The sequence below is a fragment of the Macaca mulatta genome, chromosome 5, assembly GCF_049350105.2.
Source record: "Macaca mulatta isolate MMU2019108-1 chromosome 5, T2T-MMU8v2.0, whole genome shotgun sequence".
Classification (NCBI taxonomy): Eukaryota; Metazoa; Chordata; class Mammalia; order Primates; family Cercopithecidae; genus Macaca; species Macaca mulatta.
The window spans coordinates 38,393,664-38,420,106 of record NC_133410.1 but is presented as its reverse complement, the minus strand read 5'-3'; the positions used below and the strand labels follow the sequence as shown (position 1 = coordinate 38,420,106).

Sequence of the window (26,443 nt, the reverse complement as noted above, 5' to 3'; positions counted from 1 at the left end):
GGGACAAGCATTCCGTCTTTCACCATTAAGCATGATATTAAGTGTAGGCTTTTTGTAGTTCTTTTTTTTTTGAGATAGGGTTTCACTCTTTTGCCCAGGCTGGAGTGCAGTGGCATGATCACAGCTCACTGCAGCCTCAACCTCCCAGGCTCAAGTGATCCTCCCACCTCAACCTCCCAAGTTGCTGGGACTACAGGCAACTTGTAGAGATGGGGTCTCGCCATATTGCCCAGTCTGGTCTTGAACTCTTGGGCTCAAGTGACTCTCCTGCCTTGGCCTCCCAAGGTGCTGGGATTACAGGAGTGAGCCACTGTGCCTGGCCTATATTGTTCCTTGTCAAACTGAGGTAATTACCTGCTATTCCTAACTTGCTGAGAGTTTTTATCATGAAGGTGTGCTGGACTTTGTGCAATGCTTTTTCTGTGTCAATTGATGTGATTATATGGCTTGTCTTTTTTAGCTTCTGATATAGTGATTACATTTTTTTTTGTTTTCTTTTTGAGACAGGGTCTTGCTCTGTTGCTCAGGCTAGAGTGCAGTGATGCAACTGCAGCTCACTGCAACCTCAAACTCCTGGGCTCAGCAATCCTCCCACCTCAGCTTCCTGAGTAGCTAGGAATACAGGCACATACCACCATGCCTCGCTATTTTGTTTTAGAGATGGGGTCTTGCTATATTGCCCAGGCTGGTCTCCAACCCCAGCCTCAGGTGATCCTCCTGGCTCAGCCTCCCAAAGCGCTGGGATTACAGCCATGTACCACTGCACCTGACCTAGATTACACTGATTTTTAAATATTGAACCATTTGATATTTTCAGTATCTGAAATAAATCACACTTGGTCATGAAGTATAATTCCTTTTATACACTGTTACATTGTTTGCTAAATTTTCTTGAGAATTTTCATGCTCAAGTTTATGAGAGATACTGACCCGTATTTTTCTTTTTTAATACACTGTCTTTGTTTGGTCTTGATATAAAGGTAATACTAGCCTTATAAAACAAGTTGAAGAGTTCTCTACTCTTTTATTTTCTGGAAGAGATTTTTAAAAAATTGGTATTAATCCTTTATCAAGTGTTTGGCAGAATTCTTCAATGAAACCATACAGGCCTGGAGATTTATTTTTTGGGAGCATTTAAATCACTAATTCCATTTTATTGTAGTTATAGGGCTAATCCAGATGATCTGTTTCATTTGGGTTGAGTTTTGGTAGTTTATGGTTTTCAAAGAATTGTTCCATTTCTTCTAGGTTGTCAAATTTTGAGTGTAAAATTGCTTGTAGTATTCCTTTATTATTCTCATAATGGCTTTCAGATCTGTAGGGATAATCCTGTTTAATTCTTGATATTGGTGATTTGTTTTGTCTATTCTCTTTTTATTTTTGTCAGGCTTGTTAGAGGCTTATCAATTTTATTTTCTTCAAAGAACCAGCTGCCTGTTTAATTGATTTTTTTTTTTGAAACGGAGTCTCACTCTGTCACCCAGGCTGGAGTGCAATGGTGCGAACTCAGCTCACCGCAACCTCTTTCTCCTGGGTTCAAGTGATTCTCCTGCCTCAGCCTCCCGAGTAGCTGGGATTACAGGCATGCACCACCATACCCGGCTAGTTTTGTATTTTTAGTAGAGACAGGGTTGCTCCATGTTGGTCACGCTGATTTTTTAAATTTTCTCATTTTCCATTTGAACATTTTTTAGCATCCCATTTTAATTTCTCTATTTTGCTTTTGTATATTTCTTTGAATAGTTTTCTCAGAGGTTGCTCTAGATTATAATATACATATTTAAGTTTTCATAGTCTACTTAGAATCAATATTTTACCATTTCAAGTGGAATGTAGAAGTCTTATCACATACAAAACCTTTTACCCTCTCTCCCCTTTATGGTATAGTTGTCTCATATATTGCATTTTCATGCATTAAACCCCTTACTGAGCAATATTATAATTTTTGTTTTAAACCATCACATATACATTAAAAATCTCAAAAGAAAAAAAGTCCATTATATTTACCCGGATATTTACCATTTCTATTGCTCTTCCTTCATTCTTAATGTCCCAAATTTCCTTCTGTTCTCAGTTCTCTTCCATCTGAAGAACTTCCTTCAGCAATTCTTTCAGAGAGCAAGATGGTCTCTTCATTTTCCTTCATCTAAAAATACTTTTATTTCATTTTCATTTACTGATATACATTTTCACTGGATAAAGAATTTCAGTTGACAACGCTTTTATTTTAGCACTTTAAGAATATTGTGGCATTTCCTTCTAGCCTCAATGCTTTATGGTGAGAAAATCCACTGTCATTCAAAATGTTGCTCTCTGGCTGCTTTCAAGATTTTTTCTTTGTCTTTATTTTTCAACAGTTTGATTATGATGTGAATAGCTCTAGATTTCTTCTGGTTTATCCGTTTGGGGACTTGCTGAGCTTCTATAATATGGAGGTTTATGTCTTTTGCCATAAATTTCCAGCCATTATTTTTGGGATTCCGAAGACACAAATACTAGACCTTTTGTTATTGTTTAACAGGTCTCTGGGACAAATAATTTTGTTTCATTTTTTTCTTCCATGTTCAGATTGGATATTTTCTAATGATCTCTCTTCAAGTTCACTGACTCCTTATTATCTCCATTTGCTATTAAGTCCACCACATTTATTGCATTTTATAGTTCTAAAATTTCCATTTGGTTCTTCTTTATTGGTTCTATTTCTTTTCTGAGACTTTCTAGCTTTCCATTTGTTTCAAGAGTATTAGCCCTTACCTCTTGGAGCATTTCTATATCTGCTATCTGCATCTTCTTGGCATTGGTGTTTTTTTATTGTTATTTCCTGAGCGAGTTAAAATTTTCCTAATTCTTCATATATCAAGTAATTGGGGGTTATATTCTGGACATTGTGAAATTATGAGACTGTGTCTAATCTAAATCCCATGGAGAAGGTTAATATTTTTGTTTCAGTAGGCCATCAACTTCGCTGGGTTCAGGTTACAAGTTTCAAGGAGACTTCTGTGGCTTATGGTTTCAATGTCAGTTCTATTTTCAACGCCTTTGCAGTGGTATTCAGATATGTCCCTCTATGGCCCACTCAGTGGCTAGTATAAGACCTTGGCTATGATTTATGTCTTAGTTCAGTTCACAGGGTCTTTGGTATATGTTTAGGATAAGTCTATACATATGAGCTTAAGGATGAACCCAGGAGTTCATAAATATGTTTACAGGGTTGCTTTCCTGAGTTCCTTCCTCTCTGTGATCAATCTGGTACTTTCTAGTTCCCTAGGGCTCCTAATTTTGGTCCTCTATTAATGCTTGATCTCTGGTTCCTCTGTTCTACCACATAATTCCCACAACTATATGAGCACTTGTGACCAAGGGAGGACAAAGAGAAAAATAGGCAACAGTGGTTTGCCCTATCTTCTTGAAACCACAGCCTCTAATTGGAGAGAGATCATCCTCCATCAGAGTTTTAGGTGCCTGTGGGTCCTTGGTGCCATTGTTCCTGCTGCCACTATCATGAGGAGATTGCTTGGTGGCTGGAGCATTAGAGAACAAAGAACAAAAAAAGAAAAAGAAAACCAGGGGATTTCCCCAACTGCCTTTGAGCATTACAAGTTCTCTTTCCCACAACTTAAGCCAGAACCAGAGAGCTTCCTTAAAGCTCTCTCTGTGCTCTGGTGCCTAGTTGTAGGTTTTAGACTTCCTTGAGTCCTGGCTGTGAGAGAGCAGAGGACAAATGGGAGACTCACTGCTGGTTAGCTGGCACTTCAAATTCCATCTTCTTTTCCAATCTGCCTGCTACTATTTACTTTTCAGAGTCCTTAAATATCTGCTCCATGCATTCTGCTCACATTTTACAGCTATATTCAGTGGGAGACTTGGGGTGGAGTGTGCTTACTCCATGTTACCCAGAACTACCTATTTTATTTTTAAGACTGATTTTCAACTATACTTTGTTTTATATTTTTGCCCTGAATATTAAAATCAGGAGTAAAGTAGTCTTAGATGTCTTAAATTGTAAACATGATTGCCAGATTCATATTAGCTACCAAAGTTTGGCTGATTCACTTGAGTATTTACTATATAAACTTTACTAAAAATATGTGAAAATAACTTACCAGTTATCTCCACATGTAGCAACTTTGTTAAGAGTCTGTGACACTGCAATGCTAGTTAGATTATCTTTATGGTTACGAGCCTGAAATATCTCTTGACCAAGCTCTCCAGTATGAGTAGAAACGACCACAAAATGTCCACGTGAAAAACCAATCATGATGCGGCCATCACCATACCTATAGCAACGAAGGCAAAATATGGTAAACAAGGAGATTAGCTATCAGTGGCAACATGGTAAATTAGCAAGTACCTTAAAATTAAGGAATTATAGAATATAATTTATCAAGGGCCTACTTTGTGTCAGATAATATGCTAAATAGTTCTGCATACTAAATCACAGACCATGAATCAGAAAATGTTATGTATAGAATTGAATGTGACAAACAAAAATTGAATACAATTAGTAAGGAAAAACCTATAGATGTCCTTCTGTAATGAGCTTTTTGTACATACTAGTTATAGCAGACATACCAATTATAGCAGACAATGTTGCCAAAGTCCTGCTGAAATTCAAGATCAGCTGGGTTATCTGGTTCATTCAGATTAAAAAGAAACAAAGCTTTCTTGCCAAGCACCACACTTATCTGCCAGAAAAGATTAGGAGATTGTGAAATGAGTTATTTAGTACTTCATGAAAAGACCAATAAGCAAATCCAAAAGCTGAACCTAATTTGTGAAAATAATAAGCCCAATTTAGATGTGCTACATGTTGTAAGTAGCACAATAATATGACTGACTAAAAAAATGCATTTACTAATATATAGTCTGGTAAGGGTCCTTCGTTTTACACATCTTCAATATACCCTTTGAAATACACTAAAATTCCTTTGTGGAGTGACCATTTAAACTTTCTATATGTTTCATTAGAGTAATGCACAATACAGGATTGTAAGTCTGACAGTTCCACTGCAAATGAATTCATATTCTGATTATAAAGACTCTTCTACTCTAAGAGGCTGTTCTGTTTTTGAGCCATTTGGGATTACAGGTCCATACTCCTGTGGATAATCCAGCTTGGCTTTTATATCATCACTGGTTCCATCACCTGCAGGTCAGTGTTGGCTAAACTCGTGTCTCTCTGCTACTCATGCAAGTAAATTCTTCAGTGCAATTCCCAGTGGAGGATGTAATTATGTTGGAAGAAAAAATAGTACATTACTTATTTGGGCTTATTATTGATATATTTCCTTGATTATAAGATGCTCTCAATTGTAAGTCACTATCAATTTAATAATAGAGTTTTAGGAAATAAAGAACTACTACTTCATTAAATATATTCATATTGATTGTGAAACTCATCTGGATTTCAGAATGTTAAGATGTGGCAGGGAAAATGCATCTAAGTATTAACCAAAAGCTACAACTTTGGCCGGACGCAGTTGCTCATGCCTGTAATTCCAGCACTTTGGGAGGCCGAGGCGGGCGGATCACCTGAGGTTAGGGGTTCGAGACCAGCCTGAACAACATGGAGAAACCCCATCTCTACTAAAAATACAACATTAGCTGGGTGTGGTGGCACATCCTTGTAATCCCAGCTATTTGGGAGGCTGAGGCAGGAGAATCGCTTGAACCTAGGAGGCAGAGGTTGTGGTGAGCCAAGATCACACCACTGAACTCCAGCCTGGACAACAAGAGCAAAACTCTGTCTCAAAAAAAAAAAAAAAAAACCAGAAAAACAAAACAAAAAAACCCCAAACCTACAACTTCAAGAGCTTTGCTAACCACATCTCATAGAGTAAAAATTTTAAAAATAATATACAAATTAATACTTCTGTTCTGCAAGGTACCCCTAATGTTTTTGCTGCCACAAGAATGAAAAGAGCAATACCAATTGTAACAGAAAGCTGTCCTCATTTGCTGTAATGCCAGGTAGTCAGTAGCAATTACAACAACTTTTAGGGACTAAAAGACCTAGCTCTACTTTGGCTTAAAATATAGTCAATGGACGTAATTTATTTATCACTATTTTGTCATCCAAGAAAAGGAAATTATATATTCCACAAAATTACCCAAATGATTTGCACATGGATTTGATTAGAATTCTTACCATGCTTTCAGCAGCAGAGGTTCGGTCATCTGTCTTCATCAAGGAAAACTGCATGTTACTAGGCTCTGATCTCACTTGTGTCTAACGGAGTAAAAACATCATCACTATGAACAAACCCAATATTTAAATTCATTCTGAATATTAATAGAACAGGTAACTTGTTTTCATTCCTGACTAATGTTGGACTAAGAACCTGAAAATCCTACTGTCACAAATATCTAGAAATTCTACATGAAACAGAAAATATATCTTATTAAATAGATAAATAAGCCTGAAAGAAGAAAAGGGAAATTTACAGGGACCATCAGCAAAGATCAAACTAAAAGCAGAGTGTGTGCAGAAATTGATGCTGCAGCTATCCAGAGCAGCTAGTTACGGGAGACGATAACGAAACCCAATTATCTTGGCCTGAGTGAGTGTTGAGTCAGACGAAACAAAGTTCATTTCAATAACTTAATTAAAGGATGGGCGCGGTGGCTCATATCTGTAATCCCAGCGCTTTGGGAGGCTGAGGTGGGAGGATAGCTTGAGCCCAGGAGTTTGAGTCTGCAGTGAGCTATGAGCATGCCACTGCACTCCAGAGCAAGACCCTGTCACAAAAAAAAAAAAAAGAAAGAAAAAGAAAAAGGAAAAAGGATTTAAAGATCTCCCTTCCTCCCTTCCTATCCTCACTATAGTCTGAGGTTCAAATTTATATGTTGGGTTGTTTGGGAGCTCCCAAGATGAGAAATTAACATAAAATATGGAAGCATCCAGGCTTATATTACCCCTGCAGTTTTGGAAAAAACTAACCCAGAACCTCTACCAAGGTTTTAAAAAATTTCCACACATAAACCTTGCTAAAGATGAGCTCATAATTCAAAATTACAAAACTCATAAAGAAACAATGCATCAAGAGAAGGAGCTAGCAGATATAAAAATAATAGAATTATCGGAGACATAAATTATAAAATAAATATTTTAAAAATGACTAAAGCTGTAAGAGGACTCATAAATATCAGAAAAGAAGTTTTTAATTTCAGGCAGTTTTTTTTAAGTGCATATGTACTTTTGTATTATAGGAGGTGTATCTGAAGGGTAGAGTCCTAGAAATGGTATTGTTAGGTCAAAAAGTAAGTACAGATGTAGTTTTGTTAGCTATTTCCAAATTTTCCTCCAGACAGGACATACTTATTTTATCTACAGTTTCACCAACAGAATATGTTGTCGTATTTTACATAATTTTGCCACCCTGATAGGTGAAAACTGGTATTTCAGTGTGGCTTTAATTTGTAGTTATTTAATTATGAGTAAGTTTGAAATTTTTTCATATGTATGAGAGCCATTTTTTATATATTTTTGTGTGAACTGTCTATTCATGTATTTCAAGCAGATTTTTAAAAGAACTATAAAGTACTTTCTAAAAATGAGGAGTCATTAAAATAAAAAAAACTCAATGGTATAGACAGATGATTAGACAAATTTGAAGAAAGAATATGTGAACTAATATGAGGAAATCATCCAAAAGGTTGCAGAGTGATAAAAAGATAGAAACTATGAAAAGGAGAGATTAAGAGACATAAGAAGGTCCAACAGCTATCTAACAGATGCTCCCGAAAAACAGAATAGAAAGGGCAAGAAGTAATATTCAAAGAGATAATGACTATGAATTTTCCTGAATTGACAAAAGATAGCAATCTTCAGATTCAGGAAGCAAGACAAATCCTGAGCAGGATAAATAAAAATAAATCCATACAAGTAACACCATAGTGATCTTCAGAACACCAAAGTTAAAACAATTAAGAAAAAACACCAAACAAAGCAACACTTAACAATGCCTATTTTGCTTACTACATGACAGCTTAAGTAGGATGTCTAAGTTTGGAAGCAGACTTCTTAAGGATTAGAAATGAAAAATAGTTATCTTGTATGTAAGTAACAGCTGAATTGTAGTGACTTCCTGGAATGCTATATGGAAAAAATATTCTAAGGCCATATTTTGATTCAGTGGAGGGAAAAAATCCACTGTCTATTGGTGATGTCTGATATGGACACAAGAGAGGGGAGTTGTAGCATTTGTACTATACCTAACATTCTATTTCTAAAGGGCATTGAAAATAGGATGATTAAAACAGACATAGGAATCGACTTTCTTCAGCCCTATTTTCTAAAAATTCCCAATCAAAACCTGTATCTTCAGTTAGTCCAGGCTTGAACAACACATGAACAAGCTGTAGTAAGTTTTTCCTTGCTGTTCTGCTTGTACTGAATGAGTAAATGTTTTGCACTATCTACTAAAGCAAGTTTTAGCAAGGTACATAGTCATCTAGCTGGACTAAAATTGCAGCTTTCCTGGGAGCAGGTAGATTTGGCCACATGACTAGGTTCTAGTCATATGATATGAAGGGAAATAATAAATGCATCTTCCAGATCAAGTCCTTTACAAATTTCTTACATTCTATTTCTTCTCTTTGTCCTTTCCCTGGAGCTGAAATGCAGATGTGATCCTGTTACACTAGCTTCAATCATGCAGATGAGGGTACAATACTCTAGAAAATGGCAGAGCAATAAGATAGAAGGAACCTGAGGCTCTGTACAATTTAGTGAAGCAGAGGTACGTAGGTGACTTGTCTTTCTGTTACATGAGAAAGAAAGAGAGGAAACCCCCTGCCCCGACCCATACTATCATATTCTTACAGCCCTGAAGTTTTAGGTCTCTCTGTCCCAACAGTTTATAGTCTATACCCTGACTGATTCAGATAGCCTTCTATCTTTGAGAGTGTCACAATCAAACTTTCATTGATCTTCTCTATCTCCCAAATGTTGTAGGACAGGTAAGCTGCACCACAAAATGTGACAATTAACAGCAAGGCCATGTGTGTTTTATAATATTAGTAATGTCTTCTTAAGAGTGGGGGCCTATGATCGGCAACCTCTAAGGTGGCCCACAATGATCCCCACTTTCTGGTTTTATGCCTGTGTCATCCCCATCCCTGCCCTACTGAGTGTGGGCTATACCTTGTAATTCACTTCTAAAGAACAAAATATCACAAAAGTGATTCTGTGATTAGGTTATAAAGAGATGTAGCTTCAGTCTTGAATGGCTTCTCTCACTCTCTCGCCAGCTGCTGTGTTGTGAGGCACTCTATGGAGAGATCCATGTGGCAAGGAAGTGAGGGAGGCTCCCAGTGAATAGCTAGAGAGAAACTGAGTCTAACAACCTATAAGGAACTGAACCCTGTCAACACCCACGTGAGTGAGCTTGGAGGCAGATTTTCTCCCTATCAAGCCTTCACATGAAACTGCAGCCCTGTCTAACAACACGATTGCAGCCTTGTAGAGACTTTGAGGCAGAGACACCCAGATAAGCTGCATCTAAATTCCTCATCCACAAAACCATGAAATAGTAACTGTTGTTTTAAGCTTCTATATTTTGAGGTTAATTTGTTATGCAGCAATAAATTGGCTAATACAGAGCCATATTTCATATTCTTCCTATAGTATATAGCACAGTACCATGTGCCTAACAGGTATTCAAAGAATATGTTAGTCAATATTACTCTAGCAATACTAAATCATAAGCAGTAGTCCAAAGTGAAAATTTCCCATTGGTCACATTATGTAGCTACTGGCGATACAAATTCCCATAAAGAGGGAGCCTCTGAAAGAGCTAATCAATCTTGAGAAATGTGAATAGTAGAAAAATTTAATCTTAAACTTAAATTTCATTAGGATTAGTTTAGAAGCAATTTATCAGTTAAAGGTATGGGCTTTATAATCAGGCAGATTTGACTCTGAGTTCAAGATCTACCAGTTGTTAACATTTGTATTATAAATATACACATATAAAAAAGAGTTACTTCACAAATACACTAACTAGAACCACAGAGCTGATAATCCACGCTAATAACAAAGGGAAATATACAAAGGAGGATATTTGGATAACATATTCATATCAAAGAAAAGCGTTCTGACACATAAATAGAAAGGTTTTTGAAGTTATTGTGTATACACACACACACATATATATACCTCACATATAGATTTTTAAAAATTGTAAAGATTAGTTTGATAGACAAACTATTTATTTGGGGTGAAAGCTTGAATATATCAGACCAAAGAGATGTTACTGTATTACCTGTCTTATCGTGTCACCTTCCTGATTACTAACTGTAATCATTTTATCTTCACCACCTAAAGCAAGCAGATTTTCTGTATTCCAACATCCACAAGTGATTCTCTTAGTATGTTTTCCTGAAAAAGAGATGATTTTTGTACAGACATGTGGATTTCTCAAAGAAAAAAATCTCTGATGCCAATCTGAATATACCAAGAGATTAAACAGACAAGAATTTAGAATTTCATCAAAGCAGTTAGTGTCTAAGCAAACTTATTTAAAACAGTTTATTACCAAGGTATCAATCAAAATAATGGTATATAAAGGCATTACTGTTTTCCAAATTTTTATCTGGATATAAGCACACGGACCCTAATGTAAAAAGATATTCTGCTCCTTGACAAGATTTATTTGCCTATCATATAACCAAACCTGCAAAGATAGTGTCTTTTTTTCTTTTTTGAGACAGGTTCTGGCTCTGTCATCCAGGCTAGAGTGCAGCAGTGTGATCTCAGCTCACTGCAACCTCTGCTTCCCAGGCTCAAGTCATCCTCCCAACTCAGACTCCCAAGTAGCTGGGACTATAGGCACATGCCACCACACCCAGCTAATTCTTTTTCTTTTTTTTCTTTTTTAAGATGGAGTCTTGCTGTCTTGCCCAGGCTGGAGTACAGTGGTGCGATCTTGGCTCATTGAAACCTTCGGCTCCCAGGTTCAAGCAATTCTTCTGCCTCAGCCTGTCAAGTAGCTGGGACTACAGGTGTGCCACCAAACCTGACTAATTTTTATATTTTTAGTAGGGACACGGTTTCACCATGTTGGCCAAGCTGGTCTTGAACTCCTGATCTCAGGTGATCTGCCTGCCTTGGCCTCCCAAAGTGCTGGGACTACAGGCATGAGCCACCACACCTGGCCATTTTTGTATTTTTTGTAGAGACGTGGTTTCATTTTGTTGCCCAAGTTGGTCTCCAACTCCTGAGCTCAAGTGATCCACCCACCTTGGCCTCCCAGAGTGCTGGGATTACAGGTGCGAGCCACCATGCCTGGCTCCAAAGTTAATGTCTTAAGAGACGTAAATTCCAAAGCAGTGAAGTTAACTTTACTCATACTCATCTTCATGGTGTGGTATACCTTTGACGTAAGCAGATTTAACATTCAGTTTAACTGTTCATATATAACTAAAAGAGGCCAGGCACAGTGGCTCATGCCTATAATCCCAGAGCTTTGGGAAGTTGAGGTGGGAGGATTGTATGAGCCCAGGAGTTCAAGACCAGCCTAGGCAACACAGTGAGACTTCATCTCTACAAAAATTAAAGAAAAAAAATTAGCCAGGACTGCCGGCACACGCCTGTAGTTCCAGCTACTCGGGAAGCTGAGGTGGGAGGATCACTTGAGCCTAGGAGATTGAGGCTGCAGTGAGCCGTAATCCCACCACTGCCCTCTGGCCTGGGTGACACAGCAAGACCTTACCTCTCAAAAAAACAAAAACAGTAACAACTAAAAGATATATAATAATATATGATAACACTGATGTACCTGTTAAGAACTGTGTAACTAAGCTAATGAGTAATATCAAATAGCCACTAACTATCAGGAAGTTTTTCATTGAGCTTTCCAGTCAGTGCAAAAATTACATTTTTGGTGGGGGGGCAATCACATACTTGACACTATGGGCATTTCTGAAGGTCTTGGGATAGATAAATCCTCAAGAGTCCCAAGGATAATTCTACTAATGAGAAGAACAGTTAAGTGTATAGATTCTGGAGCCAGACTGCCTAGCTTTGAGTCTTAGCTCCACTACCTACTGAAAAAACCTTGGGTAAGTTACTTAACCTTTTTTTTTTTTTTTTTTGAGATGGAGTCTTGCTGTGTTTCCCACGCTGGAGTGTAGTGGTATAATCTTCTCAGCTCACTGGAACTTCTGCCTCCTGGGTTCAAGCAATTCTCCTGCCTTAGCCTCCCAAGTAGCTGGGATTACAGGAGCCCACTACCACTCCTGGTTAATTTTTTTGTATTTTTTGTAGAGATGGCGTTTCACCATGTTGGCCAGGCAGGTTTCGAACTCCTGACCTCAAGTGACCCGCCTGCCTCGGCCTTCCAAAATGCTGGAATTACAGGGATGAGCCACCATGCCTAGCCAACCTTTCTATTCCTTACTCACTTCATCCATAAATTGGGAATAATAGTATGACCTCTCATAGGGTTGAGATTCAATTGAATTAAAGCACTGACCAAAGTGCAAGGCACATATGAAATGAAATGCTATCAAAGTGTCAGCTATTTTAGCTGTTACTAAAAGCAGAGACCACATTCATTTCATTCTTCGTACCCTCATAGAACCTAATACAGTACCTATGCAGAAAGCAGGTATTAAATGAATGGTTAAGTGAGTAGACCCTGAGGCAGCAGTTTGCCTGGTGTGTTAAGAGGCTCAGGAAGGACAGTGTGGTTGGAGCAGACAAATGAGGAGGGAAGAACATGAGATGAGGTCAGAGGGGCTGCAAAGGCCAGATTATGGAAAATTTGTTCTGGCCATTTTAAGGCCTTTCGCTTTGATTCTGGGTCAGACGGAAACCACTGAAGAGTTCTGAGCACAGGGCTCATTCTGGCCTCTGGGTTGAGAAGATTCTAGAGTGGGGCAAGAGTTGAAGTGGAGAGGCCAGTAAAGAGGGGACTGCAGAAATTAAGGTAGAAAATGTTTGAGACCACACCATGGTGGCAGCAGTAGAGATGGTGAGACAGGCTGGATTCTGGAGATATTTGGAGGTTGAGTCTATAAGATTTTCTGACAAATTAGATATGGAGAGTACGAGAAAGAAAAGAGTCAAGGGTGGCCCTAAACCTTAGCCTAAAGATTTGGAAGAATGAAATGTCAACAATAGTGGAAGGAAAAGCTGTGAGTCAAGAAGGTTTTGGAGATACTAAATTTGAAGTGTATATTTAGACACCTCATTGAAAATGTTGAGTAAGCAGTTGGAGGTATGAGTCTACAGTGTGGAAAAGATATAAATTTGGGAGTTTTCAGGATATAGACAGTATTTCATATCAGGAGACCAGAGCACAAAAGTGAAGGAAATATTCAGAGAAGAGATTGGGGCTACAGAGATTTTGCGGATCATAGATTAAGGGACTTGGGTGTTATAAAGGAACTGGGTGTCCAAAGAAATAGGTATTAGGAAGGGGAAAAGACTATACAAAGACAAGTAGGAAGATGCTAAAGATATCTTTCTATACCCAAGAAAGGGAGAAGAAAATATCTTCTTCCTCCGTCTCCTTATATACCTCAAAGCCCTTTTGCTTTCAGTGCTCAGGTATCAAGTTAGTCTTAACACCAATAATAACAGTTAATAGACAAACTAATTTAAAGTTGATATTTGTAACTTAAAAAATTTTAGTTTAACTTTTCAAATAGTTCAATGACATTACTGTTTAGCTGTAGCACCAAAAATTAATGTTAACATTAAAGAGATACATATATGTAAAAATAATTCGAAATGATTGTCTTGAATGGAAGAGCACTTTCTGAAGTATCTGGGGGTGCCACTATCTCCAGAGTGTAATTCCTTTATTAGCAGTAAGTTATACTTTTCCTGGCCACCTGGATGCACTTAAGCCCACTAGGTTCTACCATTCATTACAATGATATTACAATAATTGACAAGAATAGATGGTTCTTCTTGGGTATTCAGAGGGCAGATGCCAAGTGGCCAGAGGATGGGGGAATCAAAGAGCTGAAACAAGAAGGTCAAACAAGGAACACATAAAAACACCCTCCGGCTGCATAGCCTGAGGCAAATGGAACTCATAGTCCACATCGAGATTTAACTAGGCTTTGGAGAGGGTGAGGGGGTCAGAATTAGAAATCTTGATATATTCTATCCAAGCAGTAATTTTTTTTTTTTTTTAGATGAAATCTCACTCTGTCACCTAGGCTGGAGTGCAGTGGCGTGATCTTGACTCACTCCAACCTCCGCTCTCCGAGTTCAAGCGATTCTCCTGCCTCAACCTCTTGAGTAGCTGGGACTACAGGTGCCTGCCACTGCGCCTGGCTAATTTTTTTGTATTTTTAGTAGAGACGGGGTTTCACCATCTTGGCCAGGCTGGTCTTGAACTCCTGACCTTGTGATCCACCTACCTTGGCCTCCCAAAGTGCTGGGATTACAGGCGTGAGCCACCATGCCCAGACCCAAGCAGTAAATGTTTTAATCTGCGTACTGTGTGGAGTAAAATTACCACATATTATAATGCAACTAAATTAACTAAAATTAACAAAAATAGCACATATTATCAATGTGTTCATATGTATATGAGCTATTCCTTGTCCAGAGGTAGAGTCTGGGTGAGAAAGGACAAATGGAAGCCATGCTGTTAATGTCCTGATGCCAAAGGCACAGCCTGACTTTAACTCAATCTATTCTATGTACCCTGGGAAGTTATCAGTAAGCAGTGAAGAGGGATCTTCATGTTTAGCTAAATGTAAGACTTTGGGGGGACATGGGGAGGGGGTTCGTACTGCAAAATTTCCCTTGCAAGATCAGGGAAACCCAAGGCAGCAGAATTTACATTTAGGTAAAGCATCTCAAATATTTAGCAGTGTTTCCAGCTATCACCTACCAAGGACAGGAATCTTTCGAGATGTCTGACGATTATAAATAAGCAAATTTCCTTTAACAGTTCCAACAGCCAGGAAACTTCCAACTTTTGACCAAAGAAGGAAAGACATTTGATCCCTGTAACATTAAGACACAAATTACTAAACAATTCACAATCATAACCTCTAAACAGTCCTTTAAAAAAGTACTCCATGGATAACTTTAACATCTACTTAGAAGCCAAAGTACAAAATACAACTTAATGCTTCAGGACAAAGACTAAATGCTAAAGACATTTTGGAGATGCTATAGGATGATCTTAGGGTCAGTTAGACTCAAAATACAAAAGTATAATGAATGTAGACTTTAATTCTGTTATGATAAACCTCAAAATTCATGAGATGACCTATGATGAGATATTTATTAATTTGTCTATTAAAGATAGTTTTACCTCTAAATGTAATTACAAAAATATTAATGGATGGTGAAACCTCATGCTTTAAAAAAGTGGCATCCAATAACATAATATATTAAATGGTAAAAATCATTGGGAATTCGTAACTTTAAAAAGGATATATTTTTTCTAGCTCCATCACTATTAAGAGTAGCTCAAAAGCAGGCAGTAAACACTTTTGCCCACCACCAGTTCTGACATGCATTCTAGGATTCACGAGGTTGAAGTGCTATACAGTTCCCTACTAAGGGGATGCAGAACTTCTTGGAGTGTACCTCTTTCCATATATTGAGAAAAGAAATTACAATGGGTCAAGAACAGTGGTTCTCAAGATTTGAAATCAGAACCAGCAGCATCATTTAGGAACTTGTGAGAAATGTCAGTTCTCAGATCCCAGCCCAGACATACTAATGGAGGAATTCTGAAAGTGGCACCCAGCTCCCTGTGTTTTCATAAGCCCTCCAGGGGATTCTGATGCAGCTAAATTTTGAGCACTGCTGACAGACCATGGTATGGTTTTCAGAAAGCAGCACTGCTTCCAAGAATGTTGAGGGCAGTGATAAAAGGACAAAATAGTAAGTTTAAAGAGGTTTCCTCTGGCAAAATTAGGAGAACTTGAGGATTAAACATTACATACTTATTTAATACAAGTTGAGTTTGTGAAACATCGTAAAATCATGTCATTTGGAAGAGAAAAAAATAAAGCATGTGGAAAAATTAGTTGTAATAATAGAAGCATATAATAAAATGTTTAGTTAAAAAATTAATTTTAGGCCGGGCACAGTGATTCACGCCTGTAATCCCAGCACTTTGGGAGGCCAAGGTGGACAGATCACAAGGTCAGGAGTTTGAGACCAGCCTGGCCAATGTGGTAAAACCTGTATCTACTGAAAATACAAAAATTAGCTGGGTGTGGTGGCATGCACCTGTAGTTCCAGCTACTAGGTAGGCTTAGGCAGAAGAATCGCTTGAACCCGGGAGGCAGAGGCTGCAGTGAGCCGAGATTGTGCCACTGCACTCTAGCCTGGGCAACAGAGCGAGACTCTGTCTCAAAAAAAAAGAAAAACAAATTAATTTTAGCAAGTAAGGGAGTAGTAACATACCAGGCTGCTAGGTTCTTCTATTAAGTAGCTATTTTACAAAAGATAAATATGCATTTTAATCTTTCTTTCCTCGTTTTAAGTAGGTGCCATAGCTACAATAATGTGCCTCTCAGATTTCCCTTTGTCTGCAGAAAGTGTAACTGGCCACAAGCCCCAACTGCTAGGCTTTGGAATCCATCACCTCAATGAACTGGGCTGTGCTTTCTCATGGGCTGCTCCCAGACAATGACTGAGTGAGGGAGGGATAACTGCTGGGCCCATTCCCGGGCAGAACTCCTTTGACAGGTAACTTTTGCCCAAAGACTCCCCACAGACCTAGCTGAACTTTCTTAATTAGAACTCTACTACAATTTAATGGGCTGGGCACGGCGGCTCACGCATGTAATCCCAGCACTTTGGGAGGCTGAGGTGGGCAGATCATCCGAGGTCAGGAGTTTGAGACCAGCCTGGCCAACATGGTGAAACCCCATCTCTACTAAAAATACAAAAATTAGCTGGGCATGGTCATGGGCACCTATAGTCCCAGCTACTTGGGAGGCTGAGGCAGGAGAATTGCTTTGACCCAGGAGGTGGAGGTTGCAGTGAGCCGAGATCGTGCCACTGTACTCCAGCCTGGGTGACAGAGGGAGACTCCGATCCAAAACAAAAAAAAACCCAAAAAACCAAAACTGTGCTACAATTTAAGATGCTTCTTCCCAACCTTACTTCTTTCCCTCTCTCATTTATAAGGGTCAGACACGCACTGAGGTCTGACAGTTCTTCCAATCTCTTCTCCTAACCTCTCTAAGTTCCCTCACAGGCATTTCCTGTAAGAAATCTCTTACACATTTAATCCTGTCTTAGAGAGACTCCTTCAAAGAAAATATGAATAAAAATAATTCTGCATGAGCTAAAAACAGTATCAGAGAAAAGAACTGTATAACAAGAACAAGATCTGATCAGCAAAAGTGATCATATATAATAAGATAAATATAACATTAGTCTATTCAATAGTTTATCAGCACTGACAGTTACACAACAACCAACTAGAAAGAAAGTGTTAAATAATGTGTTCTAAGAAGATCAAGTAATCAAATGTCCTCAAAAGAAGAGCTAACTGAACAGACTCCATCCCTCTTAGGAGATAAGGTCTGTAGAAAGTCTTGCAAATTACAATATGATACTAAAGCATATGTAAATTTCCAATAATGCCATTGGATCAGGACAACATATAACAATCACATGTATCTCTGGCCAAGCAAAATTTAAAGAATATATCATCCTAGGGAAATGTACAGGTTACAAAAAATTGCAACCTATGTATAAGGCATGGGCTTAAAAGAATTTTACTAACATGACAACTGAAGGTCAATTTAAAAAGACACTGAGTAGGATACCTAGTACTCAGGTCCAAATTGCCTTGGGAGAAGCAACCATGTTCTGTGATCCATCTAAGAATGAATTGGTTGATGAAGCAGATGTTACATATAGGGTTTTCTGTGGAAAGAAATGGCTATATCCCAGTCACATAATTAAATGACTACTTCTGTTAGGTCTAGGCAGGAGCAGAGTAAATACTGCTATAATCCTAAAAGAGTATAAAAGCCTATATAGCAAAAATAAATGAATTCAGCTCATTGAATTAATGTAATATTTTTAGTTAAGTGGCACCACAGTAAGTTTTGTGATAATTACATTTGGATAGGTTTTGGGTACTATTTAAGGTGTCTGAAGTGCTCAAAAGATTCACTTCAGATAAATTTTATAAACGGAACCTAAATTGATTAAAAGCTTTTATCTACTAAGGAATAACTGAACCTAGAGGATGCAAGGTGGCCATGTACAACAGGACCTTCTTAAATAAAAATACTTAAGAAAAATTGATATTCAAAGTTTTGTTTAATAACTAGCTAGTATAACAGATTGGCCTTTGAATAGAGAACAAACAATAGTGGGTATGCTTTTGTATATACAAAAGTTCTTTAGACTTTAATTATAAACATCAACAGTAAAGCAACCTTAATTTTATTTTAATGACAATTACGATAACATCTACCATTTACTTGGGTCTTAATTTTATGCCTTGCCATGACATACATTTAAACATCACAACAATCCTAAGATGAAGTGGAGAAACAGACACTCTGGGAAGATAGAGAGCTGAAGGCAGAGATAGACCAGTTAGAAACACCAGGGGATTAATTATGCACTTTTCTCTGAGTGAGAACATGGCCTTACTGTTGCTGAATTTGGCTCAAGAACCAGTACTTGAAGTTTATTAAACACTCCCTTGAATGGAAGCACAGAGACTGTATATAAAATCTTTCTGAAAAGTGATGTAAACCCAGAGTGTAAGAGGACAGAGCAAGAACTGAAGGTTCTTAGACTCAGAAAGACTTTACATTGGTAGACAGTATCTTCTGCAGCTACTTGCCTCAACAGTCACTCTGGAGGGTCAATGGCACTGCACTCCCTAGGTTATAGCTGATGCTGCTCTACATGACTGCCTTGCTTCCTCTGGGTTCAGTTATTCCTTAGTAAATAACTTGAAAACTTATAGTCTGGTCTAATAGCATGTATATGATCTCTTCCTCCCCACCTGAGGGGTACATGAAGCCATGAAACATGCTATACCCATGTCATAGAGATGAAGAAACTGAGGCTTGGAGAGGGGTTAAGCAACTTGTCCAAGGTCAAAATGGCAAAGTTTTAGCTGGAAATGCTGACAAGTTTTTCTTGTCCATATCGGAAACTGGTTTCTATTTTAGCAGATATCTGTCATTTATTCTGTCTGCCCAAGGTGTTTTTCCATTTGGGAACTGCCCTGCCCTTCACCCTTCCTTTCACTTGGTGGGAGTACCAATCCATGGCCCTGCCTACTCCATTCAGAGACCTTTTGAGGAACTGAATGGGCTCTGGTGATGTCAAGGCACATGCTCTTTTCTCTGGCATGGCTTGCTGTGAAGAATGATACACACTGGTAGCTACCAGTAGTCGTGGATGAGAATCTGATTTAGAATGAAGTCAATATAGAGAAAAGAGGAGCTGAGAGGTGGAGAAAAAGTCTTGATTGCACCATTATAACTCCTAGATCCAGCCATGCCTATGGTCAAGCCCATCTCTGGATTTTCCCATATATATTTTGTCTCATCTCTGCACTTCTTAGTCTGTTCCACTGAAAGCAACTTTTTAAGAAGCTCTTTATATTTCACAGTTATAACAATTTCATTCTAATTGGGTAACAATAATAAAATAATCATTTTCTAAGAAAATAACTCATTGAGGAATCTTAAAATGAAAGTAGAAAAGAATTGTTAGCACCAAACCTACAAATATTCATGTTTCTAAGTGAAGCTTTAAAAAATAAAAAAGTTATCTTACCTCATGCCATTATCTAACTGGCTAGTCTTATTTGTGTTGGCATCCCAAAGATAAATGCAGCTAGATTTCTCAGCAATCACTGCTAGGACATCTCCATCTTTATCCCAATCCATGGCAACACAGTTACTTTTTAAAAAGAGAGCAAAATATCACTATACATTTTTTAAAAGTAAAATCACTGTGATTTTTGTCTATAACAAGATTATTCAATCTATTTTGAACAGATAATAAACTCTCTAAAGTGAGAAATACAACTCACTATTCACTGCATGGGTGATATTAACTTCAATTTTTTGCTGTGGTTGAGGGGATGGTAAAATTAAAAATTTTACTTTTAATAGCATTTTCATATACTACATTAAATATAATCATACTTAAGTTAGCAGATTTTCTTAAATCCTATAAAGAACCCTGCCTTTTGATAAAACAAACTCATCAAGCACTTTTACAAATGAATCACATCTGGAATCGAGACATAATTTGTATGATCAACTTTTAAAAGATCATTTTAGATTGACAGAGAGGAAAAGAAGGTATTCATAAGAAACAAAGTGGCTGGGCACAGTGGCTCATGCTTGTAATCCCAGCACTTTGGGAGGCTGAGGCAGGCGGATCATCTGAGGTCAGGAGTTCGAGACCAGCCTGACCAACATGGAGAAACCCCATCTCTATTAAAAAATACAAAAATTAGCTGGGCATGGTGGTGCATGCCTGTAATCCCAGCTACTTGGGAGGCTGAGGCAGGAGAATCACTTGAACCCAGGAGGCAGAGGTTGCAGTGGACCAAGATCGTGCCACTGAACTGCAGCCTGAGTACCATGGCAAGATCCCATCTCTACCAAAAAAAAGAAAAAAAAAGGGGGGCTGGGCATGGTGGCATGCACATGCTACTCAGCTACTCAGGAGGCTGAAGTGGGAGGATTACTTGGGCCCGGGAGGTCAAGGCTGCAGTGAGCCATGTTTGTGCCACTGCACTCCAGCTTGGGAGATACAGTGAGACCCTGTTTCAAAAAAAGAAAAGAAGCAAAATTATAGCTAAATTGAGTGATTGGGTAGATATAGGATTGTAAAAAAGGGAAAGATTGATTCTAAAGTGGTGAATAAGAAATATTATTTTCCCTTTTTTTTTTTTTTTTGAGACAAGGTCTGGCTCTGTTGCCCAGGCTGGAGTGCAGTGGTGCGATTATACTTGGCTATAACCTCGCACTCCTGGGCTCAAGTGATTATAGTTCACGATAACCTCAAATTCCAGAGCTTAAGTGATCCTCTGCCTCAGTCTCCTAAAGTACTGGGATTACAGGTGTGAGCCCCTGTGCCTGGTCATTATTTTCATTTTATATCTTGATGGAAAATAAGGAGAGTAATTTGATTAAGGTAACAACATAGTTATAAATAGGAAATGGTCTATTATTCCAATTATTGACAAAATCATCTGCTAATTAAAGATTATATATTTAACAGCATTTTCCTTATCTGGGGATCCTCTGTCAGTCAAATTCCACTATTATGAATACAGCAAAACAATCCAGAAGAAATGAGGTCATCATGTAACAGAAATAGATGTCACAGAGATCACACAATAAAGCTCACGCAATTTACTCAAAGACAACTTTTACTGAGCCTTCTTTCATTTCACATATAATTACAGCTTCTTTGACCTGCTTCCAGGAATATAGAAACCAGAAGCTACAATTAAGAGAGTTAATGGAAAATGCCAAAATGATGGCATTAGGTGGGTGGGGCAGGGCAAGAGGTAGGAAAGGCTGTTAGAGACCGAGAGAAATAAAACCTGATTTTCAAAAATGGTCAATAAACTACAGAAAGAAACATGAATTTTAAAAGCACAGCACCATAAGTCAGTTTAGGTGAGGGACTCTACACATATATATATATATATTTTTTTTTTGAGACAGAGTCTCATTCTGTCACCCAGGCTGAAGTGCAGTAGTGCAATCTTGGCTCACTGCAACCTCCACCTCCCGGGTTCAAGCAATTCTCCTGCCTTAGCCTCCAAAGTAGCCGGGACTACAGGCGCATGCCACCACACCCAGCTACTTTTTTGTACTTTCAGTAGAGGCGGGGTTTCACCGTGTTAGCCAGGATGGTCTCGATTTCCTGACCTCATGATCCACCTGCCTCGGCCTCCCAAAGTGCTGGGATTACAGGCATGAGCCACCACACAGAGCCTTTATACATCTTAATAACCACTGAGACCATCAGCAAAATAACTAATACAGGTAGTGATTACACTGAATCATTAAAAATGCTTCAATTATGCTTAATATAATGTAGAATGATTTCCTGAAAATGGATAAAGCCTTTATCCTTTACAAAGTTATGTGGAAAGTAAGTATTTTCCAACAATTTATTAGAGATGGAAAACTAAAGTAGACACAGGTTTATCTTATCTGCCTATACATACACTAAGACTTGTTTATAATTTAAAAGAATTCTTTCGTGTGGATTCAATTGTTTCACATGGTCTGATTTATGATCCTGTCTTAAGGCTTCTCTGTGAGTATATGGGTGTTTATATATAGAAACTCTAATTCATATATCTCTACATATTTCATAACTACTTATGGCTAAAAAAACAAATCCCTTTGCAAACAGAAGAAGCGAAAGATTCTATTTGATTATAATTTTAAGGCAGTATTTTTTCAATGTTTTAGGTAACAAAGCTTGACAGGTTTTTAAAAATCTACTTCTGTACTTACCCAGGTAAGTTAATTTCACTTCTTTTTTGACCATGGCGATCAAAGATTTTCACAATATAATCAGCTCTGAAAGCAATCAGAATATAAAGGTATGATATACTTTTTTTTTTTTTTTTTTGAGACAGAGTCTCCCTCTGTTGCCCAGGCTGGAGTGCAGTTGTGCGATCTCGGCTCACTGCAACCTCCACCTTCCAGGTTCAAGCAATTCTCCTGCCTCGGCCTCCCAAGTAGCTGGGATTACAGATGCCTGCCACCACACCTGGCTAATTTTTGTATTTTTGTAGAGATGGCATTTCACCGTGTTGGCCAGGCTGGTCTCAAACTCCTGGTCTCAAGTAATCCGCCTACCTTGGCCTCCCAAATTGTTGGGATTATAGGCATGAGCCACTGCACCTGGCCTAAATGTTTCTTTTATTTATCTATATATATGTAAAGCTGCCATCCAAGTGATTTCAGTGTTTTCTCCTGAAAGTTTCATAATTTGTATATAAAAAGTTATTACCAGGGAAAAGGTTCTATGAACTTTGATGTTAACGGAGATAAATATATTCCTTTTCCTACCATACAATTGTTACACAAAAATTTTTACTGAGGCCAGGTTCACTTGAACCTGGGAGGTGGAGGTTGCAGCAAGCTGAGATCGTGCTGCTGCAATCCATCCTGGGTAACAAAGCTAGACTCTGTCTAAAAAACAAAAAAAACTTTTACTGAGTAGATGGTGTGGTTACATGGGCATACAACCACTGCTTAAAACATTCATCGGTTTCTTACCCTGTTACTGCAAGGTAGTTTCCGGATGTTTTTTGCCAGGCAAACTGTATTGGTGCGCCAAGCCAAGTCTTTTCTAGCAGTGAGAAAATACGCTAAAAATGAAACACAATTTTTAATATTTTCAAAACATACAATCCAGTGTTGATCAGAAAAGATATCAAAACATGGTCATGAAAACAATAGGATTCAGGATGGTGAGGATTATTTTAGAGCTTATCTAGAAGTTAACAACAAAACAAACAAACCAAAATCAACCAACCAACCAAACATACGCAACTACGTGGTAAATTACAGATCTTAAGATATAGGAGAGCTTTTATTATAAATTTTTTTGGCTTTTTAATGCTTCTGAATGTTAATTTTATAAAAATGTGTCATTTTAGTGTTTTGTAGATGTTAAAGATTAAAATAATTGAAGCCTGAATTCAGTTAATTATCTGTGGCACGGATTCCTGGTGATTAAACACAAAAACTGCTATCTTAAACATGATAAAAATACACAATGTCTTTACTCCTTTCAACATTATTTTCTTCTATTAGTTTCATTGGTATATTTACATCATCATTAAGTGTTTAACTTGGCTACTGGGTGAATAGTGTTATCAACTGAAAAGTCTTTCTTTTCCTTGAAACAATTTAGAAACGTGATGTCCAAGATGGAGGCTACAAACCACATGTAGCTATTGAGGACTTGGAATATAAGTAATCCCCACCTAGCCGTGCTGTAAATATAAAACGTATATTAGATTTCAACGACTGAAACAAGAATATAAACTATCTCATTGTTAATTTTTATACTGATTACATGTTGAAATAACATTTTTTGATATACTGGGTAAGATAAAATACATTATTAAAATAAATTTTACCTGTTTTCTTAAAGAATTTTTAATGGTCAATAAAAATATGAAATTACATTGGCTCACATTACATTTATATTAGACAGTGTTGATCTAGAACATTTAGGAATATGAGTTTGGGTGAAAAAATTTGGATTTCAATATTAGGTTAAATTATAGATTAAAACAATGATGCCCATATCTAGGCATATGAAGTTTAGATATTATTACAGGGGACTTAGTCTGTGCAGCAACACAAAACTCTTACAATCCTCAAAATTAAACACAGCCTGGCCAACATGGCGAAACTTCGTCTCTACTAAAAATACAAAAAATTAGCTGGGCATGGTGGCGTGCGCCTGTAATCCTAGCTACTTGGGAGGCTGAGGCACGAGAATCCCTTGAAACCAGGAGGCAGAGGTTGCAGTGAGCCGAGATGGCGCCACTGTACTCCAGCCTGGGTGACAGAGCGAGACTCCATCTCAAAATAAATAAATAACCAACCAAACACAAAGCAATGAGGTTTTTTATTTTTATTTTTATTTTAGACGGTGTCTTGCTCTGTTGAGGCTCTGGAGTGCAGTGGGGCGATCTTGGCTCACTGCAACCTCCACCTCCTGGGTTCAAACGATGCTCACTGCAACCTCCACCTCCTGGGTTCAAACGATTCTCCTGCCTCAGCCTCCTGAATAGCTGGGATTACAAGCACATGCCACCATGCCCGGCTAATTTTTTAAATATTTTTGGTAGAGACGGGGTTTCACCATGTTGGCCAGGCTGATGTAGAACTCCTGACCTCAAGTGATCTACCTGCCTCGGCGTCCCAAAGTGCTGGGATTACAGGCGTGACCCACCACGCCCTGTCCCAATGAGCATTTTACATCTTTTTTTTTTTTTTTTTTTTTGAGACAGAGTCTCGCTCTGTCGCCCAGGCTGGAGTGCAGTGGCCGCATCTCAGCTCACTGCAAGCTCCGCCTCCCGGGTCTATGCCATTCTCCTGCCTCAGCCTCCCGAGTAGCTGGGACTACAGGCGCCCGCCACCTCACCCGGCTAGTTTTTTGTATTTTTTAGTAGAGACGGGGTTTCACCGTATTTAGCCAGGCTGGTCTCGATCTCCTGACCTTGTGATCCGCCCGTCTCGGCCTCCCAAAGTGCTGGGATTACAGGCTTGAGCCACCGCGCCCGGCCTCATTTTACATCTTAAAGAAGAAATTAACCTCTATTGAAAGTAGAAGTGGGCTATGATTATGGGACATAAAAGTTTTGTAGAGCATAAAGAAATTCATGAAGAAAGGATACTTAAAAGCATCTTACTTTTGCAATTTTGTGACCATTTCACCCTGGAACTCCTTCATGCAAGTGACAAGTCCTTAAACAGGAATTTCATTACCTTCTATGGCTGACTTGCCTCTAGCTGTGATCTCATATTATTTTTCTTCAGTGGAGCTCTATAGATGCCCCATATACCGTGCAGAGGAAAAAGTGCTAGTTTCACAACCAAAAAACCAAGATTTAAATTTTGTTTGTCGCTTATTAGCTGTAGGGCTTTAAGTAAGTCGCTTAAATTGCCTCCAGCAAAAAATTCTCAACTGTAAATCATGAATAATATCTCTTCACTTCTAATATTTCATAAATTGTAAAGAGCTTTAGAAATAAAAATGGGAGTTATGATTACTGGTCCGTCAATTCCAATTACCACACTAATAGCCACGAAGAAGCATGAGGACACCTAAAATAATTTTAAAATTGAGCCTTCCGGCCGGGTGCAGTGGCTCACGCCTGTAATCCCAGCACTTTGGGAGCCCGAGGTCGGCGGATCACGAGGTCAGGAGAGTGACACCATCCTGGCTAACACGGTGAAACCCCAACTCTACTAAAAATACAAAAAATTAGCTGGGCATTGTGGCATGCGCCTGTAGTCCCAGCTACTCGGGAGGCTGAGGCAGGAGAATCGATTGAACCCTGAAGGTGGAGGTTGCAGGGAGCATAGATTGAGCCACTGCACTCCAGCCTGGGCAACAGAGCGAGACTCTATCTCAAAAGAAAAAAAAAAGAGCCTTCCATTTCTTTGCCAGAGCAGAGCAAGCGGGAGACTGCTCGGATAAATCAGAAAGTGGGGTGGGCCAGAAGCCCAAGCCTAGAAACTGTGCGTGCAGAGGATGAGGCACATGAGCGTGAGACCTGAGTGTTCGGGTGCAGATTTCCTGTCAATAATGTACACTCGCTAGCAGGTGATTGAACTGGTCACAGGTAATACAACTTGAGGTTATTCTTTAGGAGGCTTTTCATTCTTTTTAAGACGCTGGGCAGCTGCGCGTCTTGCCAGAGGTGTAGCCCCAAGAAATGAGGTAGCTCGTGATATC

The 26,443-nt window shown here is 38.6% G+C and overlaps 1 protein-coding gene across 2 annotated transcripts in view; it reads right to left on the bottom strand.

The window, feature by feature from the left end:
• The window catches only part of WDR19 (WD repeat domain 19), a 93,694-nt gene that overhangs the window by 66,833 nt on the left and 418 nt on the right, over positions 1-26,443 (bottom strand). For both annotated transcript variants that reach the window (NM_001266872.1, XM_028848010.2), the window contains 8 exon segments: positions 4,104-4,277; positions 4,573-4,685; positions 6,149-6,229; positions 10,266-10,381; positions 14,859-14,974; positions 19,754-19,879; positions 22,471-22,536; positions 23,242-23,333. In NM_001266872.1, the coding sequence (NP_001253801.1) occupies positions 4,104-4,277; positions 4,573-4,685; positions 6,149-6,229; positions 10,266-10,381; positions 14,859-14,974; positions 19,754-19,879; positions 22,471-22,536; positions 23,242-23,333 (884 nt within the window).